Source organism: Heterodontus francisci, chromosome 3 (genome assembly GCF_036365525.1).
Source record: "Heterodontus francisci isolate sHetFra1 chromosome 3, sHetFra1.hap1, whole genome shotgun sequence".
NCBI classification, from domain to species: domain Eukaryota; kingdom Metazoa; phylum Chordata; class Chondrichthyes; order Heterodontiformes; family Heterodontidae; genus Heterodontus; species Heterodontus francisci.
In genome coordinates, this window is record NC_090373.1 from 70,731,078 (window position 1) to 70,752,079 (window position 21,002).

Genomic DNA, 21,002 nt, shown 5'->3' on the forward strand with positions numbered 1-21,002 from the left:
TGTGGAGGGGTTCCCCCGCCCCCTCCACAGCGGTGGTCTGGCTGCCAAGATCCATTTTGTAACAAGTTTAAATAAGTTGGGGAGAGGGTACCTCCATCTTGAAGCTCCCTCTCCCTCACTTACCCTCTATTGCAGCCTGCTGCTCCTTTCAAGCTGGAAGGCCTCTGATTGGCCCTCCAGCTTTCAGAGCCTGGTTGCCATCCTTAATTGGATGATGAGCCCAGCTCTAGGCTAATCCCTGTGAAAATCCCAATGAGCGACCATTTCCCCCAGGGGTGGGTTCGGGACCTGAAAACAGTCCTGACCTCAGTTTCCTGCCCCCGGAGGGTAAATCCTGCCCTTCATGTCAGGAATAGCACCAGGCATGCCTGCAAATGAGGTGTCAACCTGGTGAAGTTGCAACACAGGACTATAGGCATGCTAAACAGTGGAAACAGAATACTATAGACAGAGCTCAACGATCCCCACAACCAATGGATCAGACTGAAGCTCTGAAGTCCTGCCACATCCAGTTGTGAATGGTGGTGGACAATTAAACAACTTAATGGAGGAGGAGGATCCACAAACATCCCCATCCTCAATGATAGTGGAGCTCAGCAAATAAATGCAATAACCAAGACATGTTCTAGAACTAGCTGCACCTCTAGCCAAGCTGTTCCAGTACAGCCACAACACTGGCAGCTACCTGACTAAGTAGAAAAATGCCCAGGTAAGCCCTGTCCACAAAAAGCAGAACAAATTCAATCGGGCCAAATCAGCCTACTCTCACATCATCAACAAAGTGACAGAAGGCGTCATTGACAGTGCTATCAAGCGGCACTTACTCATCAATAACCTGCTCACCGATGCTCAATCTGGGTTGCGCTACAACCACTCAGCTCCAGACCTCATTACCAAACATGAACAAAAGAGGTGAGATGAGAGTGACTGCCCTTGACATCAAGGCAGCATTTGACCATGTGTGGCATCAATGGGCCCTAGTCAATGGGAATCAGGGGGGAAACTCTCCACTGGCTAGAATCATAGCTAGCACAAAGGATGACGATTGTGGTCGTTGGACAGCAATCAACTCACACCCAGTACATCACTGCAGGAGTTCCTCAAGGTAGTGTCCGAGGCTCAATCAGCTTCAGCTGCTTCATCAATCACCTTTCCTCCAACATAAGGTTAGAAGTGTGGATGTTCACTAATGATTGCACAGCATTCAGTACCATCTGCAATTCCTTAGATACTGAAACAGTCTGTGCCCACATGCAGCAAGACCTAAACACCATTCAGGCTTGGGCTGGTAAGTGGTAAGTAACATTTGCACCACACAAGTGCCAGGCAATGACCATCTCCAACAAGAGAGAGGCTAGCCACCTCCACTTTACATTCAATGGCATTACCATAGTACTGTGGTTACAAGAACAGGTCAGAAGCTGAGTATTCTGTGGAAAGTGTCTCAACTCCTGACTCTCCAAAGCTTTTCCACCATCTACAAGGCACAAGTCAGGATTGTGATTGAAAACTCTCCATTTGCCTGGATGCATGTAGCTCCAAAAACAGAAGAAGCTAGACAACATCCAGGACAAAGCAGCCCGCTTGATTGGCACCCCATCCGCCATCTTAAACTTCACTCCATCCCCCATTACAGCCATGTGGCTGCAATATTCACCATCGACAAGATACAGTGCAGCAAAACACCAAGGTTTCTTCAATAGCCCCTCTCAAACCCACGACTTTTACCATCTAGAATAACAAGGTCAGCAGGTGCATGGAAACATCACCACTTCCAAGTTCACCTTCAATTCACACACCACCTTGACTCAGAAACATATTGCCATTCTTTCTCTGTCGCTAGGTCTAAATCCTTGAGCTCCTGACACTAACTGCTCTGTGGGACCACCTTCACAACAGGTGGCTTATCGCCACCTTCTCTCGAGGGCTATTAAGGGTGGGCAATAATTGCTGGCCTTGCCAATGACCATCCACATCCTGTGAATAAATAAATTAAAATAAACATGGAACAAAGGCATTGATCTTTGTCATGTATATTAAAAAAGTTACATCTCTAAACATGACGCAAGGATTAGTAATTTTTCTAATTCAGAATCTAAGAGTTGTGAACTTGAGGCACAGTTCTGTCCATGAACTATTCATTTTGAAGGTTATCCTCTCTGCAGTCACAGAAGACAGCAGATGATTGTCAATAAAATATAACAGATTGGTAATTGATGTGTTACCATGGTTTTCACAACCAGCAGTGTTATGACCGAGGCTGGAGGAGTGCACGGTCTTTCTCTAGTTCCACTTCTCTAGAGGTCGTAACATATATTTAAATATTTAACCCAATTACCGAAATGGCCAATTATACACATTATTTTTATTTCAGAATAATATCCACCAACCAGGTTTCTTTAATAGACAACAAAATTATTAATTTATTATAAAACAAGACTTATTCAATAAAGATGCAAAGCATTAACACGCAGGTTGAAATATGAAATTTCCCTTCTAAATTAACCCAACAGTCACAGTGGTTAAAGAAAAAAACAATAAAGACTGCTCTGCAGAGATCTCTTTACAAAAGGACATAAAAAAATACTTTGGCCAAATACTTATTAATTCTTGAAGAAAAAAAAGATAAGATACGTGATATTCTTCGCTGACCCTTTTAGTCTGGCGTTCAGATACTTGTAGATGGCTGTCACCAGGATCTTGTTTTGGAGCAGTTCTCTTCAGGCGACGTCAAGGATTAGTCTGGCAGATTTTTCAGGAGAAATGCGGCATCAATTTCTCCAGTCCTCACACTGGATTCTCAGGGTTTCTCAAAGAGGTGAGAAAGAAGGAGCTGGTAGCTTCTCTCTTAGCAGGTTTACACCCAACTGATTCAAAACAATATCCAAAATGAAACCAACTCTAGAGGATCAATAATCTTGACATGTCACTTCTCTGTAAACAACTTCCTTAGTCACCAAAGCTCCTGCCTGTTTTTTTAAACAAAATCTCAAGTCCTTGCAGTGACCATTAAAAAAACAAGTCCAGCATCTATGGAATCTCTTCAGTCTTTCAAATGAATCCATTTCCACAATTTTTAAACACGAGTCCTCAAAAAATATAAAAAAAGGGAACATTTTCAGAACAGTAGCTCAACAGTACAACTTTGCACTGTGCTTGTAACAAGCAGAATTTATAGATATACAGCATAAACACACTGAGAAGAAAGCAACACCAACATATTTATATAGTGTCTTTAATGTAATAAAATGCCCCAAGGGGCTTCATAGGAGCAAAACAAAAAAAAAAAAATGACACTGAGGCACATAAGGAGATATTAGGTCAGATGACCAAAAGCTTTGTCAAAGAGGTAGGTTTTAATGAGTGGCTTAAAGGATGAAAGTGAGCTGTAGGGAGGGAATTGCAGAGCTTAGGGCCTCGGCAACTGAAGGGTGGCCACCAATGCTCGAGCGATTAAAATCATGAATGCTCAAGAGGCCAGAATTAGGTATCTCAGAGGGTTGTGGAGCTGGAGGAGATTACAGAGTAGGGAGGGGTGAAGCCATGGATGGATTTGAAAACAAGGATAATTTTAAAATCAAGACATTGCTTGACCGGGAGCCAATGTAGATCAGTGAACACAGAGGTGATAGGGGAACGGGACTTGGTGTGAGTTAAGACACAGGCAGCAGAGTTTTGGATGACCTCAGGTTTATGAAGGGTAGAATGTGGGAGTCTAGCCAGGAGTGCATTGGAATAGTCAAATCTAGAGGTAACGAAGGCATGAATGAGGGTTTCAGTAGCAAATGAGCTGAGGCAGGGGCAAAGTTGGGCAATGTTACAAAGGTGGAAATAGTGATGGCACAGATATGTAGCCAGAAGTTCATCTCAGAGTATGACATCAAGGTTGTCAATTGTTTAATATTTTGTTTTCTATTGTGGTTACTTATCCCAGTGGTATCTGACACAGTCCTGTGAGTTGATCCAACATGTATCACGAAAATGTTTCACTGTGACTCTGTTAGGGACTACATTATCTGAGCGTTTCTTTTGCCACTTGCACACCTCTCCATAACTCTTACAAAGAAACATAGAAAGGAGGAGGCTGCACGTCCCATTCTATCTGTGCCGACTGAAAACGAGCTATCCAGCCTAATCCAACCTTCTAGCTCTTGGTCCATAGCCTTGTAGCTTACAGAACCTCAAGTGCACATCCAAATATTTTTAAATGCAATGAGGGTTTCTGCCACTACCACCCTTTCAGACAGTGAGTTTCAGACCCTCACTACCCTTTGGGTGAAAAAAAACTCTTCAACTCTGCCCTAATCCTTCTACCAATTACTTTAAATCTGTGCCCCCTGGTTATTATCTCTCTGCTAATGGAAATAGGTCCTTCCTATCCACTTTATCTAGGCCCCTCATAATTTTGTGCACCTCAATTAAATCGCCCTTCAGCCGCCTTGGTTCCAAAGAAAACCACCCCAGCTTATCCAATCTTTCCTCATAGCTAAAATTTTCCATTCCTGCAACACCCTTGTAAATCTCCTCTGTAGGCTCTATGAGTGTGATCACATCATGTGGTGACCAGAACTGTACGCAATACCCTAACTAGTGTTTTATACCGTTCCAGCATATCCTCCCTGTTCTTATACTCTAGGCCTCGGCCAATAAAGGAAAATATTCCGTAAGCCTTCCTGACCACTTTTTCTACTTGTCCCTTCAGGGATCTGTGGACATGCACTGCAAGGCCCCTGTGTTCCTCTACACTTCTCAGAATCCTATCATTTATTATGTATTCCTTTGCCCTGTTTGCCAAATGAAAAACCTCACACTTCTCTGGATTGAATTCCACTTGCCATTTTTCTACCCACTTCACCAGTCCATTGATATCTTCTTGCCATCTACAGCTTTCTTCTTTAACATCAACCCTTGACCAATTTTCGTATCATCTTCAACTTCTTAATCATGTCCCCTACATTTGAGTTTAAATCATTGATATATACCATAAACAGCAAGGGACCCAATACTGAGCCCTGCAGAACCCCAGTGGAAACAGCTTCTGTCAACCATAACCTTTTGCTTTCTGCCACTGAGCCAACTGTGGATTCTACTAAAATAAAAGCAAAATACTGCGGATGCTGAAAATCTGAAATAAAAACAAGAAATGCTGGAACCACTCAGCAGGTCTGGCAGCATCTGTGGAAAGAGAAGCAGAGTTAACGTTTCGGGTCAGTGACCCTTCTTCGGAACTGACCCGAAACGTTAACACTGCTTCTCTTTCCACAGATGCTGCCAGACCTGCTGAGTGGTTCCAGCATTTCTTGTTTTTATTTTATATAATATGTGGATTCAACTTGTCACTTTCCCTTGGATCGCATGAGGTTTTAATTTTCTGACCAGTCTGGTGTGTGAGACCTTGTCAAAAGCCTTACTAAAATCCATGTAGGCTGCATCAAATACACTACCCTCATTGACCTTCTTGTTACCTCCACAGTTGCTGCCAGATTTGTCGAGTATTTCTAGCACTTTGTTTTCATTACCGAGGTTAGGCTGACTGACCTGCAGTTACTTGGGCTATCCCTTTTGAGCATCCTCAATTTTAATCGCTCTACCCTTGGTGGCCGTGCCTTCAGTTTTCCTTTTTAAACAATGGTACAATGTTAGCAGTCTTTCTGCACCACAACTGTAGCCAGAGATGATTGGAAAACAACGGTCAGCGCTTCTGCTATTTCTTCCCTTGCTTGCCTTAGCAGCCTGAGATACATTTCATCCAGGCTTAGTGACTAATCCACTTTCAAGGATGCTAAACACCTTAGTATTCCCTCCCTCACTATGTTTATCCAATCCAATATTTCAGACTCCTCCACGTTATCTTCAATGTCTTGGTAATCCCTGTCTTGTGAAAATAGACACAAAGGGCTTAAGTTTTTGGCGCCACTCGAGGTTTTGGGACCGAAAGCAGGAGGCTTTGCTGTATGGGTGGGATGGGGGTGATGGGCTGGGTTGTGGTATTCTGCACGACTGGCCAATTAACTGCCAGCAGGCAGAAGAGGCATCCAGTGAGGCGCTGGTGGTGATGTGAGGTCACGCCACCGGGAGTGCTAGCGTCACGGTTTAGCAATGCCTCCCTGCAGGTTCTTCTCCAGGCTACCCGGGCAAGGGAGGAGGTCCTCTTCCCCTGGGACGAGTGGAGGAGGGGACCTGCCTGCCAGACAAAGCAAGGCTGGATGGAGTTTGCAGAGGTGGTCAACAGCCATGGGGTCCCTAGAACCTGGCTGCAGCGCCACAAGTGGGTGCATGATCATGCAATCCGCCAAGTTACGTGCACCAAACTGCTCTCCTTAGGGGTGTCATGTGGCAATGCGTAAGGAAGAGTTAGCTAGAAGATGAATGCTAACCTAGCCCCTGCAATGGGACCAGGCAGTATTGTTGCCTGTTGCAGACATGACATCATCTCAGTGAATGGCCCTAGCCTGACACAGCTGACTCCTGCACTGCCGTTTCTGAGTTGCTGCATGCAGGAAGCATTCCTGGCACCTTATGGAAAGTCAGCCAGCCAACAGCAAATGCATTGAGCACGTCTTCATCAGGCGACTTTTTTTTTGTTCCTGGTATGTGGGCGTCACTGGTTGGGCCAGCATTTATTGCCCATCCCTAATTGCCCTTGAGAAGGTGGTGGTGAGCCGCCTTCTTGAACTGCTGCAGTCCATGTGGGGTAGATACACCTACAGTGCTGTTAGGAAGGAAGTTCCAGGATTTTGACCTGGTGAAAGTGAAGAAATGTCAATATTGCTCCAATTCAGGATGGTGTGTGGCTTGGAGGGGAACTTGCAGGTGGTTGTATTCCCATGCATCTGGTGCCCTTGTCCTTCTAGTGGTAAAGGTCACGGGTTTGGATGATGCTGTCTAAGGAGCCTTGGTGAGTTGCTGAAGTGCACCTTGTAGATGGTACACACTGCTGCCACTGTGCGTCGGTGGTGGAGGGAGTGAATGTTTGTGGGTGGGGTGCCAATCAAGTGGGTTGCTTTGTCGAGCTTCTTGAGTGTTGTTGCAGCTGCACCCATCCAGGCAAGTGGAGAAACCTCCATTACACTCCTGACTTGTGCCTTGCAGATGGTGGACAGGCTTTGGGGAGTCAGGACTAACAATGGTTATCAATGTGCTTGTAGGAGAAGACTGCCCACAATGCAAGGGAAAGGGTGAAGACTGGCAGTGGCTCCCCCTTCCTCGCAATATTGACCCACCTGGAGGACGGGGCATTGAAACTTGGAGGACAGCATGGGGATCGTTCCATCGCACATGGGCAGGCGTCAGTACTTGTGGTTGTGACCAACAAAATCTTCTCTTGTGCTGTGAATATGCAATCTTCCTTCTGGTATTGAACTCTTTTAATGTCTTGTGCATGCTTCGCTTGACATACTCTTGTGAAATGTCCCATTTTTCCACAGGCTTTACACTTCCTTCCTCTTGCAGGACAAGGTTTGTAATGAGGACATGCACCACCACATAATTGCAAGTTCGAAAGTGATGTGATTGTGATCTCTATCTTGGTTTTCCTTGACGTGCCTCGGACCTTTCTCTGGATTTCCTCTGTGCCCTTGTGTTTTGTGTGTTTTCTTGTGGCATTCACGGATTCTGTTGACGATACTGACCTCACCTCAGGAAATTCTTTTATGATGATATTTGCCTCTTTCTTGTCTAAGACTTTGGCTTGTCTTTCACTGGCTTCCAGTTTTCTGCCAATATCAAGTAACCTTTGCAAGTTTAACAATTCATCCTCTCTAAAAGCTTGCCGTCTTAGAGCTGGATTTTGGCGCCTGCCTGTGCAGGCTGTACGCCAAAATGCCTCCGCAACCTTAAAGTGCAGTGGCTTATTTAAATAGCCGGGGAGGCCTGCCCCTCCCAATCACATGGAGGGGGTGGGCTGTCCATTCCTGGCAATGGTGGCAGCTGCCTGTGTGCAGGCACTGATGCCATTTTTAAAGGGCAGTCATCCCTGCTGGCTTAAATATTTAAAGACATATTCAACAACATTAAATAAATTTCTTTTGCCCCTCTCCCACCCCACCAATAACTATTACATTAACTATTTGCCCTCCCCCAAAAAACTTACCTTTTACTTATGACCTTCCCCCCCCCCCCACAACTGCACAAAGTTTAAAGTACAACCCTTCCCATCATCCCCTACACCCATGACATTTATTTCACCCCATTCCCCCCCCACCCTGCACTGATAAACTTACCTCCTCCCCCTTCCCTACCAGTGTGGCGCCTCATTTCCCCGGATGGGGATCTGAAGGCATGGGAGTGCTGGCCGCCCGGCTGAAGATTGCGGAGTGGGCCCCCAAGATCTGAGATAAGTATATGTAAATGCATTAATTTTATTCATTTGAATATGGTGATTGTGGTCCTGTCGGATGGGTGGGGGGGGGGGGTGGGATGCCACGGTGCCTCGCCGCCAATGGGAGGATCGGGCCAGGCCCTGCTGGCATCGAGGTCCGTGGTGGGCCTCATCTGGAACCATCTTCAGGCCCACCACCACAGATCTCGATGTCAAGAGCTGCATAAAATCCAGCCCTTAGACTTGGTGATTGGTAGGTCATAATGATCTGGGAAATGATTTCGTTGTCCACGTCTGTGAAGTTGCAATTCAGGATCAGACTTCTGAGTCTTGTCATACAGCAGTCAAAGGTCTCACACTTGTCTTGTTTTGCTTGCCTGAAGACATAAATTTCCTACTGAGGATTTGCCCACGGTTGAAAATATCTTTTTATTTAGAGATACAGCACTGAAACAGGCCCTTCGGCCCACTGAGTGTGCCGACCAACAACCACCCATTTTTACTAATCCTACATTAACCCCATATTCTCTACCACATCCCCACCATTCTCCTACCACCTACCTACAGTAGGGGCAATTTACAATGGCCAATTTACCTATCAACCTGCAAGTCTTTGGCTGTGGGAGGAAACCGGAGCACCCGGCGGAAACCCACATGGTCACAGGGAGAACTTGCAAACTCCGCACAGGCAGTACCCAGAACTGAACCCGGGTCGCTGGAGCTGTGAGGCTGCGGTGCTAACCACTGCGTCACTGTGCTGCTTGTTCGAGCATTCTTTGCTGCGTCATAATCATCGTCGGTTCCGGTGTTAGTGAGTGTATTACAGTTAACATCAACTTTGGTTCAGCATATTACAGGAGTAACACTTTCTTTCTTCAGGGTGTATTGATATCAAGTGCCACCATTAGGCATTCGAATCTTGCTGGTCTTTTGCTTCAGTGTGGCCCTGGGTTGCTGTCAGTCTCTGTAAAGGCTGGAAAGACTGGCAATTGTTGCACACACATGGTGAGTATTATTTTTAAAGCTGGTATCCTCAATGTAATTGTTCTGTACGTTCCTGGGTTGGCTGTATGGTTTGCTTTCTCGGTGAACTCTTTTTTTTTTCTTAAAATGGCTAGTGTGTTCAGATTTGCACCCTTTTTAATAATGAATTTATGACTGCATCACGTTTATTTCCCTTATTTCTGTGTACCTGCAAAATGTTTTTTTTCTGTGCCAGTCCACGTTTTCTGTCTGATCCAGTCCTGGTTTTTTCTCGACCTTTATACCCCCCCCCCCCCACCGACTTTCTTAACCTTGGAACCTTCCGTACTTTGTCTTTTTTTTTTCCTCCTCATTGCCAGAAATTGTAGTGTTTTGCTCTGTCCTTAAGTTCTTTAAATGACAACTGCTGGCTTTATATTTGGATTCAACACAAACACTATTTATTGTCTTATTTACTTAGACTACATGATTTCAGGTACAGGTCTTTTCCTTGCTGGAGTTCGCCTGCCTATGTAAAGCCAGGTGCTGTGTGAGCCTCTCAAAATGGTGTCTTCTCCTTATATATGTCTGTTGAATCAGTGGCCTGGTCTCTTAAAGATACAGTTTCTTAAAGGTGAAGTCACCACTGCACCACATTACAGTCAAAAACGTGCCTCCACCTCAGCTAACAGCACAGGGGGAATGACACGCAGGAGCACACGGAAGAGATTTAAGAAGAGCACCTAGCTGCACTCGGGGTTCACAGGTTACTTTTCCTTGGAAGCATGCAGCCTTGCAATTTTTTGTTCCGCCAATAAATTTCTGATGTGGCAAGGCTTGAGGTCTCCTTGAATTTTTTGTGGGCTGCTGGGACTTCAGGTGTACCCTGGCTCCATTAACGGTTTGATGGGTGGGAGCACAGTGCGTGAGGTCCAGGCACTCCCCATGTGCCACAGTGTGATATCTCACTGAGTGCAGGTAAATGGCAAGGAGGTGGCAACAGGGCTGCAGAGTGCTGAAGCTTTATTGAATTGCATGGATCTGTCACTAAGGAACATGTAAACCCTGTGCCTGATGTGTCACGAGCTTCCCTTGCCTGCTGCTCATGGTGCCTTGCCTGTGGCCCCTGAGGCTATCCTGCACTTGGTCATCATTTTCCTCCATCTCCTCATCATTGAAGGAGGCATCACGCTCAATGATATCCTCACTGTTAAAATGCTCTCCCCACTGTTGCACCGATTGTGCAGGGTACGGAAAACCACCACGATATGCAAGACCCTTGCTGGGGCATATCAAAGGGGCTCCACCCGATCTATCCAGACATTTGAACTGCTTTGGCAGGTGTTGTATCTCTCCTCTACTTCAGTGCTTGGGCTCCTCACAGACATCAGTAGCCATGTCTTCAATGGGTTGCCCTTGTCACCCAATATCCATCCTTGAAGCCGTGTTGGGGCCTGAAAAGGTCTGGCACCTGGGACTGCCTTGGTATGTAAGTGTCATGGCGGCTTCCCGGGAACTGTGCACACACCTGAGGAAGTCATTGTGGTGGTCGCAAACCAGCTGCACATTGAGCGAGTGGAAGCCTTTCCTGTTGATGAAGGCTGCTGCTTTGTCTGTGGGAGCATGGATGGCCATATAGAGTCATAGAGAGATACAGCACTGAAACAGGTCCTTCGGCCCACTGAGTCTGTGCCGACCATCAACCACCCATTTATACTAAACTTATATTAATCCCATGCGTGCAGTCGATGACACCCTGCACCTGGGGGAATCCAGCGATGGTCCCTGAATGCCATAGCCCTCTCAGCCTGGTTGTCCGGATCAGTACGAAAATGCACGTATTGGCTGGCCCTCTTGAAGACTGCATTGGTGATCATCTTGGTGCAGTGAAGAGCCGCAGACTGGATCCCACACATATCTCCAGTGGATCCCTGGAATGATCCTGAGGCATAAAAATTCACCACCACGGTGGCCTTCAGTGTCACTGGCTTTGGGTGCCCACTAATTCCCATGGGTTTCAGCTAGTTCTCCATCATGGCATACAGCTCTGTGACGGTCTCCATGAAGAGGCATAGTCCTTGGTGACACTGCTACTCTGATATTTGAAGGTAATTAAGCCTCAGAAGCCTCAGTGTGTAAACCTCTTCTTCACACAGGAGGCTGGTTGCGTGCCCTTCTCCTCTGTTTTCCCCCCCGTACCCCACCCCAAGGCTGGCTCTCCTGCTGCCCCTCTGGTTGCTGCTGCCCTGCTGCCTGTGGCTGCAGCTCTGTCCTTCTCTGCTGCTCCTCCTCACTGGGGGAACCAAACCTTGAAAGAATGAGACAAGGCATGTCGATTCACTCAGTGTCCAGGGCCCCTCGCCACCTCTGCTTTACCCACACAAGTGCCAGCTTCTTTATGCCACTCTGGCAGTACATCACTGCAGCTTCACTCCCCTTCTCCCGACAATGCCAATGCCCACACTGTTCCACTCTCCCTGCCAAGGCTGGCTTTTGGAGCCAGAACTGACCTCCCGCTAGCTCACCGCCTTCTTATACTGGCAAGGCTCTGAGCCCTGTGGTTCCTATATACTTGCAGAATATTTAGAAAACCCTGGTAAAATTCAAGTTAATTGCCTTTTAAACGAGCTTAATTATCTGCCTGCCCTGTGAAGCGTGAGGTCCGGCCGCCCTTCAGAATATCCGGTTCTGACGCAAAGACATTAGGGTCTGGATTTTTTTCTCAGCCCAACGTAGGGCTCCGTGGCAGGAGGTGGGGGGGCCACAGAATCAAAGTAGCAGCGGCCGCCACGGAACCAGACGGCGGGATTGCTGGGCCCAATCTTCCCGATGGTAAGGATGCACCATGGCAGCTCCTCCGCTGTTCTGCGACAGGTCCCGGGTTACCATATTTAAATTACATATTAGCATGAATTAAAATGTAAGCCGCAGCAATCTAACCTTCAGTTCCCGATCCTCAGCACAACGTATGGCACTCACATGCCTTCACTTTCCCATCCAGGGAAAGTTGGCGCCACAAGGTGGGGAAGGGATGAACTCTGCACTCTGATGAGTATGGGAGGAGAAGGGTTGAACTCTGCACTCTGTTGGCTATTGGGGTGGTGAAGGGGTGAGCTCTGTATTATGGTGTGCTGTTGCAGGGCTGGTAGCCTTTTAAAAACGGTGCCAGCACCTGTTCCTTCAACAGGGCGGCACAGTGGCGCAGTGGTTAGCACCGCAGCCTCACAGCTCCAGCGACCCGGGTTCAATTCTGGGTACTGCCTGTGTGGAGTTTGCAAGTTCTCCCTGTGTCTGCGTGGGTTTCCTCCGGGTGCTCCGGTTTCCTCCCACAAGCCAAAGACTTGCAGGTTGATAGGTAAATTGGCCATTATAAATTGCCCCTAGTATAGGTAGGTGGTAGGGAAATATAGGGACAGGTGGGGATGTGGTAGGAATATGGGATTAGTGTAGGATTAGTGTAGTATAAATGGGTGGTTGATGGTCGGCACAGACTCGGTGGGCCGAAGGGCCTGTTTCAGTGCTGTATCTCTAAACTAAACTAAAAGTTGCGGCAGCATAGGTCCCATGGGGAACGGCCGCTGTGTTTCGCGCTCACTGCTGGTCCTGGTGGCGGGACTACAAAATCCAACCCCAGGTTTCCATTCTGACGGTTTCTGTCTCGACGCCTTCCATCCCAATATTCTAACCCTTCCCTCTTCAATGGGCTGGAAAAATTCAGTCCAAAGTATTTATTAAGAACCATACCCACATCCTCCGTTTCCACACATGTTACCTTTCTGGTCTCTAACTGGTCTTACTCTTTCCTTAGTTATCCTCTTTTCTTTATGTATTTATATAACATCTTTGGGTTTTCCTTGATTTACTTACCAATATTTTTTCATGCTCTCTCTATGCTTTCCTAATTTTGTTTTTAGTTTCACCCCTGTATTTTCTATACTCCACTAGGCTTTCTGTAGCATTTTTGGCATTTGACATAAGCTTTCTTTTTTTACCTTATCCTACTCTGTATGGTCCATGGGCATCTGGATTTGAGAGTCCCACTCCTTTTTCTTTGTGGGAACATATTAGTTTTGAATCCTCATTAGCTCCTCCTTGAATGCCTCCCACTGCTCTGACACGGATTTACCTCCAAGTAGCTGTTCCCAGTTTACTTCTGCCAAATCACATATCAGCTTAGTAAAATTGCTTTTACTCCAATTTAAAACTTTTACTCTTGAGGATGTTGACACCTTGCTTTGGGAGAGCTCCAGTAATTCTCCCAAATGAACACTGTTCATGTGTGAACTTTGATAGTGTCAGCAGATTATTTAACTATCGAAGTCATCACAGACAAGAAGCGTTTCTGCTGGCCTGATATCCATACCATACACTTCCAGCAGAAGACACTAGATAGAGATCTAAAACAGGAACTTTGGCCAATATTGCTCTCTCTACATCAGGTGTGCTGAGGACAATTGTAGTCATTGAAATCTGGAAAGCTCTCCTCCCAAAAAACTGTTGAGGCTAGATAATTGAAAATTTCAAAACTGACATTGATAGATTGGTAGGCATGGGGATTAAGGGTTATGGAATCAAGGTGGGCAGATAGAGTTCAGATACAGGTCAGTCGTGATCTAATTGAATGGCGGACCAGGCTCGAGGGCCTGAATGGTCTACTGCTATCATTATATTCCTGTGAAGTACCCCTATCACGGGAGTCGGTTAGCTCAGTTGGCTAGATGGCTAGTGTATGATGCAAAAGGACGCCAACAGAGCAGATTCAATCCCCGTACCGGCTGTGGTAATTCATGGAGGCTTGCCTCCTCGACTTGCCCCATGCTTGTGGAATGGTTATTCTCAAGCTATACATCGCCAACTGTCTCTCTCAAATGGGAGAGATGCCTATGGTCCTTTGGGACTATGGTGGCAACAACAACAACAACCCCTATCACAGGCAGTGGGTGATATCATCTATCTTGAACATCTGACATAAACATGGAACTTTCTTGGTCAGCATGACTCAGTTATTACTGGATAAAATTGCTGAGCCACAGGGACCACATTAAAGTTTTGTATATGGCATAAAGAAATTATTACTGCATACATTTATTTATGTATATATGGTTAATTTACCTACCTAAAAATGAAACACAAACTTTGCAGAAGGTTCGGAACTGGAATTTACTGGCAGCTTCCAGTAGAGTTTTTGCATTTCCAGAATTGATGATGAGTGAACCAGTATATACAAATTCCAACAGCATTTCCAGTACATCTGCATTTATGTTTGAAATTGTCAGCTCCAGCTTCTCTCCATTCTTGTTGTCCTTTGAAGCCCTAACAACAGCAGGCAATAAATTAGAAGTTAGATCCATATCCAATTATTTACATAGTTCATTGAAAAGGTGGCTCCATTTATCACTCCACTTACTTTGTACTAAAATGTTCTACTATTTTTTAGAATGTGAGCTGAAAGAGAAAGAGTAAGCAATGCCCAGTGCAAAAAAAGTCATCATGCAAAAAGTTAATAATAGAATGAGCCAACTTAAGGATGAAAAATGAAATAATTGCTCATAAACAAAAAGCGAAGCCCTAATGACACAAATTTGTAAACCGAGGAATTTGAATAGATAAAATGGTTAAAGCAGAAAGGTGGGAAAAAGGACTAATTCTGCCACAGGAAGCCAGCAGCCATCCTTTAGGAGTTCCATGACTGTGGCCTAGGCTGTCTGTTAAACAGGTGTTCCCCTGTATAAAGTAAAACACTGAAGTTTCAAACAGTCCTGTATCTTAAATGTACATTAATCATGTTAATTTAGGAAGACAAAGTTTGACACCAAACATACTTCAAAAGCATCTGTAAATAAAAATGATTAACCCTGTTAAAAATAATGAGAAGTAAAATCTGTTTACTTAAAGAAAAACATGATGTTAAGTGTCAGTGTGCATCATATTTCACCAGCTTTCACCAACATACCAATGTTTCTTTTGCATAACTTTTGCATTTCCTAATTACAACTGTTCAATCATGTTTCGCTTCCAATTCTAATAGAAATAGTCTCCCAACTTTCAACTCCCCTATAATTTTTCTTTTGTGTACACAGAACTGTACAGGATGCTTCCAGATATTGGTATTATATCAAGCTATGAACAGCAATGCCTAGTCCAAGCTGCCAAAGGCTTCATGAATACGAATGACATAAATATTTGGAACAAAAACCTCCAATGTGCATCATCACTATTTCCATACTATATCTGTATTTTAATTGTGAAATAAATGTGGAAACTTTGCCAGCTTCTAATTTCTTGTAGAGAAAACATCTTGTAAATTTAAAATAGCTGAGATTTAACTATAGATGGAATTTATTGGCTGGAAATTTCAGACATTTCTATAAATGCATTCTGTGTCACACAGGAGTTCTATCAGCTGAAACCAACCTCTCAATGCTCCTTAGTGCAAATGTGGGATAATGGTGTTGTTCGCAATGAAAAATAGAAATTCTCTTTAACAAATCTCAGCTTAGACATATTGTGTGATGCTTTAGAGAAAACACCAGGGATTTTAGTGTGCTGCTCCTGTCCAGCCCCAGGATCATCCAGATTTCCAGCACTGGGCAATTTAAATAGCCTGTGGGAACCCCCAACACAGCCCAACCCCTGACGAACCATACACAGGTGATAGGGCCACAAAAGTCAGAACAGGTAATTAACAGTTTGAAGCTGTTAAATCTGGTCACGGGGATTCTGGCTGCTGATGGAGACTGACAACCAGAAGGTTGCAATTGGATTAAAACATTTGTGAGGAAGGAAGGGGTAAAACATTTTCAGAGGAGTGCTCGTCTTAATTCTTCAGCTTGCACTTGGGGTCTTTGTGCATGTTCCAGTTGGCAAGGTCTGGAAGCAGACTATAACTCCAGCTTTTTGGGTGCCCCACAGGAATGAGGCAGAAGGCTGCTAACAGCTCCTCCCACCTCATTAGAATCACTCCATCAGGTCTGTTTTATTGCAAGAACAAGGCAGGCTCCGCTGTGCCAGGAATACCCTGGTAATCCTAGGACAATGTTAAGGGGAACAGACCTTCCTATCTAATTCTCTGCCCCTTTTTCCCTGACTTTTGCACTTGGGACACCGTGCATTCCATGGTGGTAAAGGTGTTGCAAATTGGCCTATTAAATTAAAATGAGGCAAGTTTTCTTCCCACTTCTTGTACATCACAAGAAATTATGGGCTGAATTTAGTGGAGCTAGGGGAGGGGGAGGCTGAAAAGGCTAGGGGAACCCTGGCCTTGGTCCGTCGGATCGCCCCGGTGCAATTCAATGGCGCTCGGCAGCTCCCGAATCTCTGTCCAGAGCTACCAGCCAATCAGAGGGCCAGCAGCTCAGTAGTACTGGTAGTGCCGCCCAATGCTGATACTATAACTGGCCTGGGACCATGCTAGTGCTGGAGCTCCAGATCCAAGGTGAGTGTGGTGGGGTCACCAAGGCCAGTCTGCAGGCCCTGGCAAGGGGGAAGGATGGTCTTTGAGGGCGGGGGTGGGGGTTAGAGGAGGGGTGGTCTTTGCCCCAGGGGGCCCTCTGTGGTTCACAGATTGCCCACAGAGCAGGCAACTCCTCCGAACCACCAAGCCCGCAGGCAGACCGCCTTGTTTCACTGAGCAACTCCCCTGTTCGCCGGGCGGTGGAGGCACCCCCCTCCCCACTGCTGGTGTAATTTCAGCGGCAGTGGGAAAGGCCCTCAAGTGGTTGGTGATTGGCCTCTTAAGGGCTTCAATTGGCCTCTGGGCGGGAAGGCCGTCTTCAGCCTTTCCGGCCCCCGACTTGGTTGCAGTGTGACGGGAAGGCAACGAACCCTCCGACCCCCCACCTTCCATCATGATTCTATGGGCAACCCCCTGCCTCCTGTGGACCCATTAAATTCTGCCATATATTTAAGCAACTACAGGACACTGAAGTATTAAGAAGTAATGATGCTGTGGCTCTTAGTAAACTTAAAACATTGCAAATATCATTTGTAGCCAATGGCAACCACAACTTTAAATGGACTAGCCATATTATCCATATACAAAATCTGAATAAACTCAAATAAAATGACCATACAAGTATGATATGTTGTTGCATTTCTTAAGCTATGGACATGGAGTTTGGTATATGCATTTTATTTAAGTTTCTCAATGTTCTCCTGTGTTTTTTTTTAAGGTGATGACTTATGCTGGGTTAAACTAATACAGCTGCTGGCAGCTCTCTTTTTCCTGACACAGGCAACTATTCTTCATACACGTGATGTTGGCAGATATTGTGACAGAGGACATCAAAGCTGAACTTAACCCTGTCCATATCAGACAGCTACAAATAGGCATTTTCTAGTAGAATCACTCTATACTTCTTGTGCATCTCTCCTCCCTTCACCCAACCTTTGGAGTTTTCAGCTGCCTAGGCTCCATGCCCTGGAATTCTCTCCCTAAACCTATCTGCCTCTCCATCTTCCATTCTTTCTTTAAGACCTTCCTTAAAGTCCACCCCTTTGACCAAGCTTATGGCCAGTTCTCTTCATATCTCCTACCTTAGTTCGGTGTCCATTTTCTTTGCCTGTGTGAAGCATGTTGGAATATTTTGCTACACTAAAGGTGCTATATGAATGCAAACCGATCACACATTTGCACCATAACGAAGACCGCATATTTCCACCTCCGTAACATTACCTGACTCTGCCCTTGCATCAACTCATGTGCTGCTGAAACTCTCATCCCATCCTTGTTACCTTTAGATGTGAGTACTCTGATGCACTCCTGGCCGGCCTCCCAGCTTGCATAAACTTGAGGTTATTCATGCCTGTGTCCTAGCTTGCACCAAGTCCCATTCGGACATCACCCTTGTGCTTGCTGACTTACATTGGCTCTGGTTAAGCAATGCCTTGATTTGAAAATTCTCATCCTTGTTTTCAAATCCTGCCTTAGCCTTGCTCCTCCCTATCTTTGTAATCTCCTCCGGCCCTATAATCTGCCAAGTTATGAGCACCCTTTCAATTTTGAACTCTTGCATATTCCAATTTTAATCGCTGCACAATTGGCAACCAAGGCACTAAGCTCTGGTTTCCTGAACCCCTCTGCCTCTCTTTCCCCCTTTAACATGCTTCTTAAAACCTACTGCTTTGACCAGGCTTTTGGTTATCTGCCTTATTACCTCCATATGTGTCTTGGTGCCACATTTTGTTTGACAAACCCCTGTGAAGCATCTTGGGATGTTTTACTACGTTAAAGGCTTTATATAAATACAAGTTGTTGTTGTATAGCAATAAGCAGGGAGACTAAATTTTCCCCTCTCAAATTTAGCAACATAGAAGCCAACTGCACCATCCTTATCGATGCCTTGTCTAAGATCAGCTAGTTCAACACAGCTAAGTGATCAAACTGGGATAATGAACTATGCTGAATGTGGTAACGGATGAGAAATTTATGCACATGGATCAGGCATTGATATATAACCTTTTAAAGAAACATAAGCAAACAGTTTTAATGAGGAACACAAAAACTGCACAATCCAAATCCAAAACCAAAGGAAAGTTAAACAAATGCCCTTTGGAATTTAGGATCTTGCACTTTTAGCATCTCTGTTAACCCAAAGATTATTTTTGTTTTCTTAATCTAAGCTAATTAGAAAAAAAGAAGAAAGACTGCATTTATATAGCATTTTCTCAACCTCAGGATGTCCCAAAACACTGTACAGTCAATGAAGTGCAGGTTGATTATTTAATTAGAAAAGTTAAAGCTACAAAAATCTTATTCATGCAGTGATTTGATTAACAGGTGTGATAAGAAAGCATGGAATTTAATTTTGACGATAGATGAAAACTATGCCCAAACATTTCAGTTGTCCAGCATTTGATAAAATACAGCCTGGACATTACTATGACTGGTATGAATGTATGAGTACAGAACATGTTTTTATCAAATTCTTCTCTCTGCTATTTTAGTAGAAAGGTTAATGTAAATGGGTTAATAGCAGGGAAATTTGATAAAGCATGCCAAATATTTGAATGGTAATATTTTACACAGTGGCTCATATTTTAATCAATATATTTTCACTGCAATGAAAGGTTACAGTAATATATCTGGAATGCGCAGAGAACATTACACTGGTAGCAATGTAATGTTGCCCTTATTTCACAAATGTGAAAGATCTAGTAACTGAGAAGCATCAGCAGTGAGTGAATTATAATTTATTTCATAACTTAAGTCAGCCTATCAATATTCCACTAACTGTGAAATATTCTATATATCTGTTAAGAGTATTTGTGTGAAGGAGATAATAGAATCCAATTTTTCATGACTTGGACTGCAAAATTTAACTAAACTCTTTATATGTAATAAGTGGAGCTTCCACCAGTGATGAAACTTCAGGATCTGCTGTGCTAATGATGTGACAGTACAACAACATGAAGGGATATTCAATTTTCTGAGATGAAATGACTGCAGTCATTAATTAGAATGGGAATACAGTGAAAAACAAGGACTGTACATGCTTTTTATAGTTGAGTATCTAATGTTGTCAATGGTACATTAGTGTCAGATATCACACACATTTATATTAATTTTGTGCAATTTATTCCATTCTCATCAACCCATCCACATTATCCTCTTGATCATGAGGACAGAATATTTCAGCATATAGATATCATCAATAACAATCAGAGCAGATACTTATGCTAAGCAGAAAGAAATCCTTTCCTGATGGTTTCTCTCCTTTTCTCCAGACTCATCTGAAACTAGTGAACCTGCAGCCTTGATAAAACTGTCAAAAATGTATATCTTGGAGTAGAACATGCAATATTTTTGTATTACAACAATCAGAGGATTTTAGGATGGAGTTAAATCACAATGGAGTAGATCTTAAGTAGTTTCCATTGAATCTCTAGCACATCCTCTATTAAAAGTGATCTTAACCCTTTGAGTACTGAATATTTTCAAAAATTCATTCATATTTTCAGACATATGGCATTTATAAAACTGATTGCCAGTTTCCGATGCCAAATATTGTGGAAATGCAGAAACATGCAGAACTACAAATTTCTTCATAGTGAACATTTTCTGAATAAATATATATCTGTTAATTATAAAAGATTTGTGGTTAAAGCAGATGGAAACAGAAATACAATTAGTAATGAAGACATCAGGAAGGAAGGAACATGGGATAAGTTCAGCTGAGGGAACATTGTGCAAAAGGCAACACGTTCATTTGGACATGTCATAGGTCAACCAAATGATTTGCAGACAAATACAACAGTGACTAATCCACAAGGAAGGCCACATTAAAGACTCCTAGATAGCATAAAATAAGTAAAACAATGGGAAGAGGTGAGAAACAATAGATGGAATAACAAACAACGTTGACTGTTGTGGTCAATATTCCCATCCTGCAAATAAAGCCCAATCCTGGGTATTGGTCCTTCAATAGAAAGGAAAGGAATTGTAAATTCTATTCGGATGTAAAATGCTACTTCAGTCCTCAAAGGATTACTTGCTGTATGTAATATATGACTTATGTTGAACTATGACTTGAATAGCTTTTATGTTTGAACTTACTAAACATTTGGGAATTTAAAAAAAATTATCACTGATCATCCCACTTTTCATTATTGGGATACTTAAAATTATCAGAAAATTATATAAATATGTTCAGCTTACATTCACAAATGTTAGTAATTAGAAAGTGGAAACAAATGATTATTCAATTAGAATTACCAACAT

General features: G+C 44.1%; 1 protein-coding gene across 3 annotated transcripts in view; it reads right to left on the reverse strand.

Moving 5' to 3' along the window:
- Positions 1–21,002, reverse strand: part of LOC137357118 (kelch-like protein 29) — a 544,808-nt gene that overhangs the window by 101,795 nt on the left and 422,011 nt on the right. For all 3 annotated transcript variants that reach the window (XM_068023180.1, XM_068023165.1, XM_068023173.1), the window contains one exon: positions 14,400–14,596. In XM_068023180.1, coding sequence (XP_067879281.1) covers positions 14,400–14,596 — 197 coding nt within the window. The remainder of the gene's footprint in view (positions 1–14,399; positions 14,597–21,002) is intronic.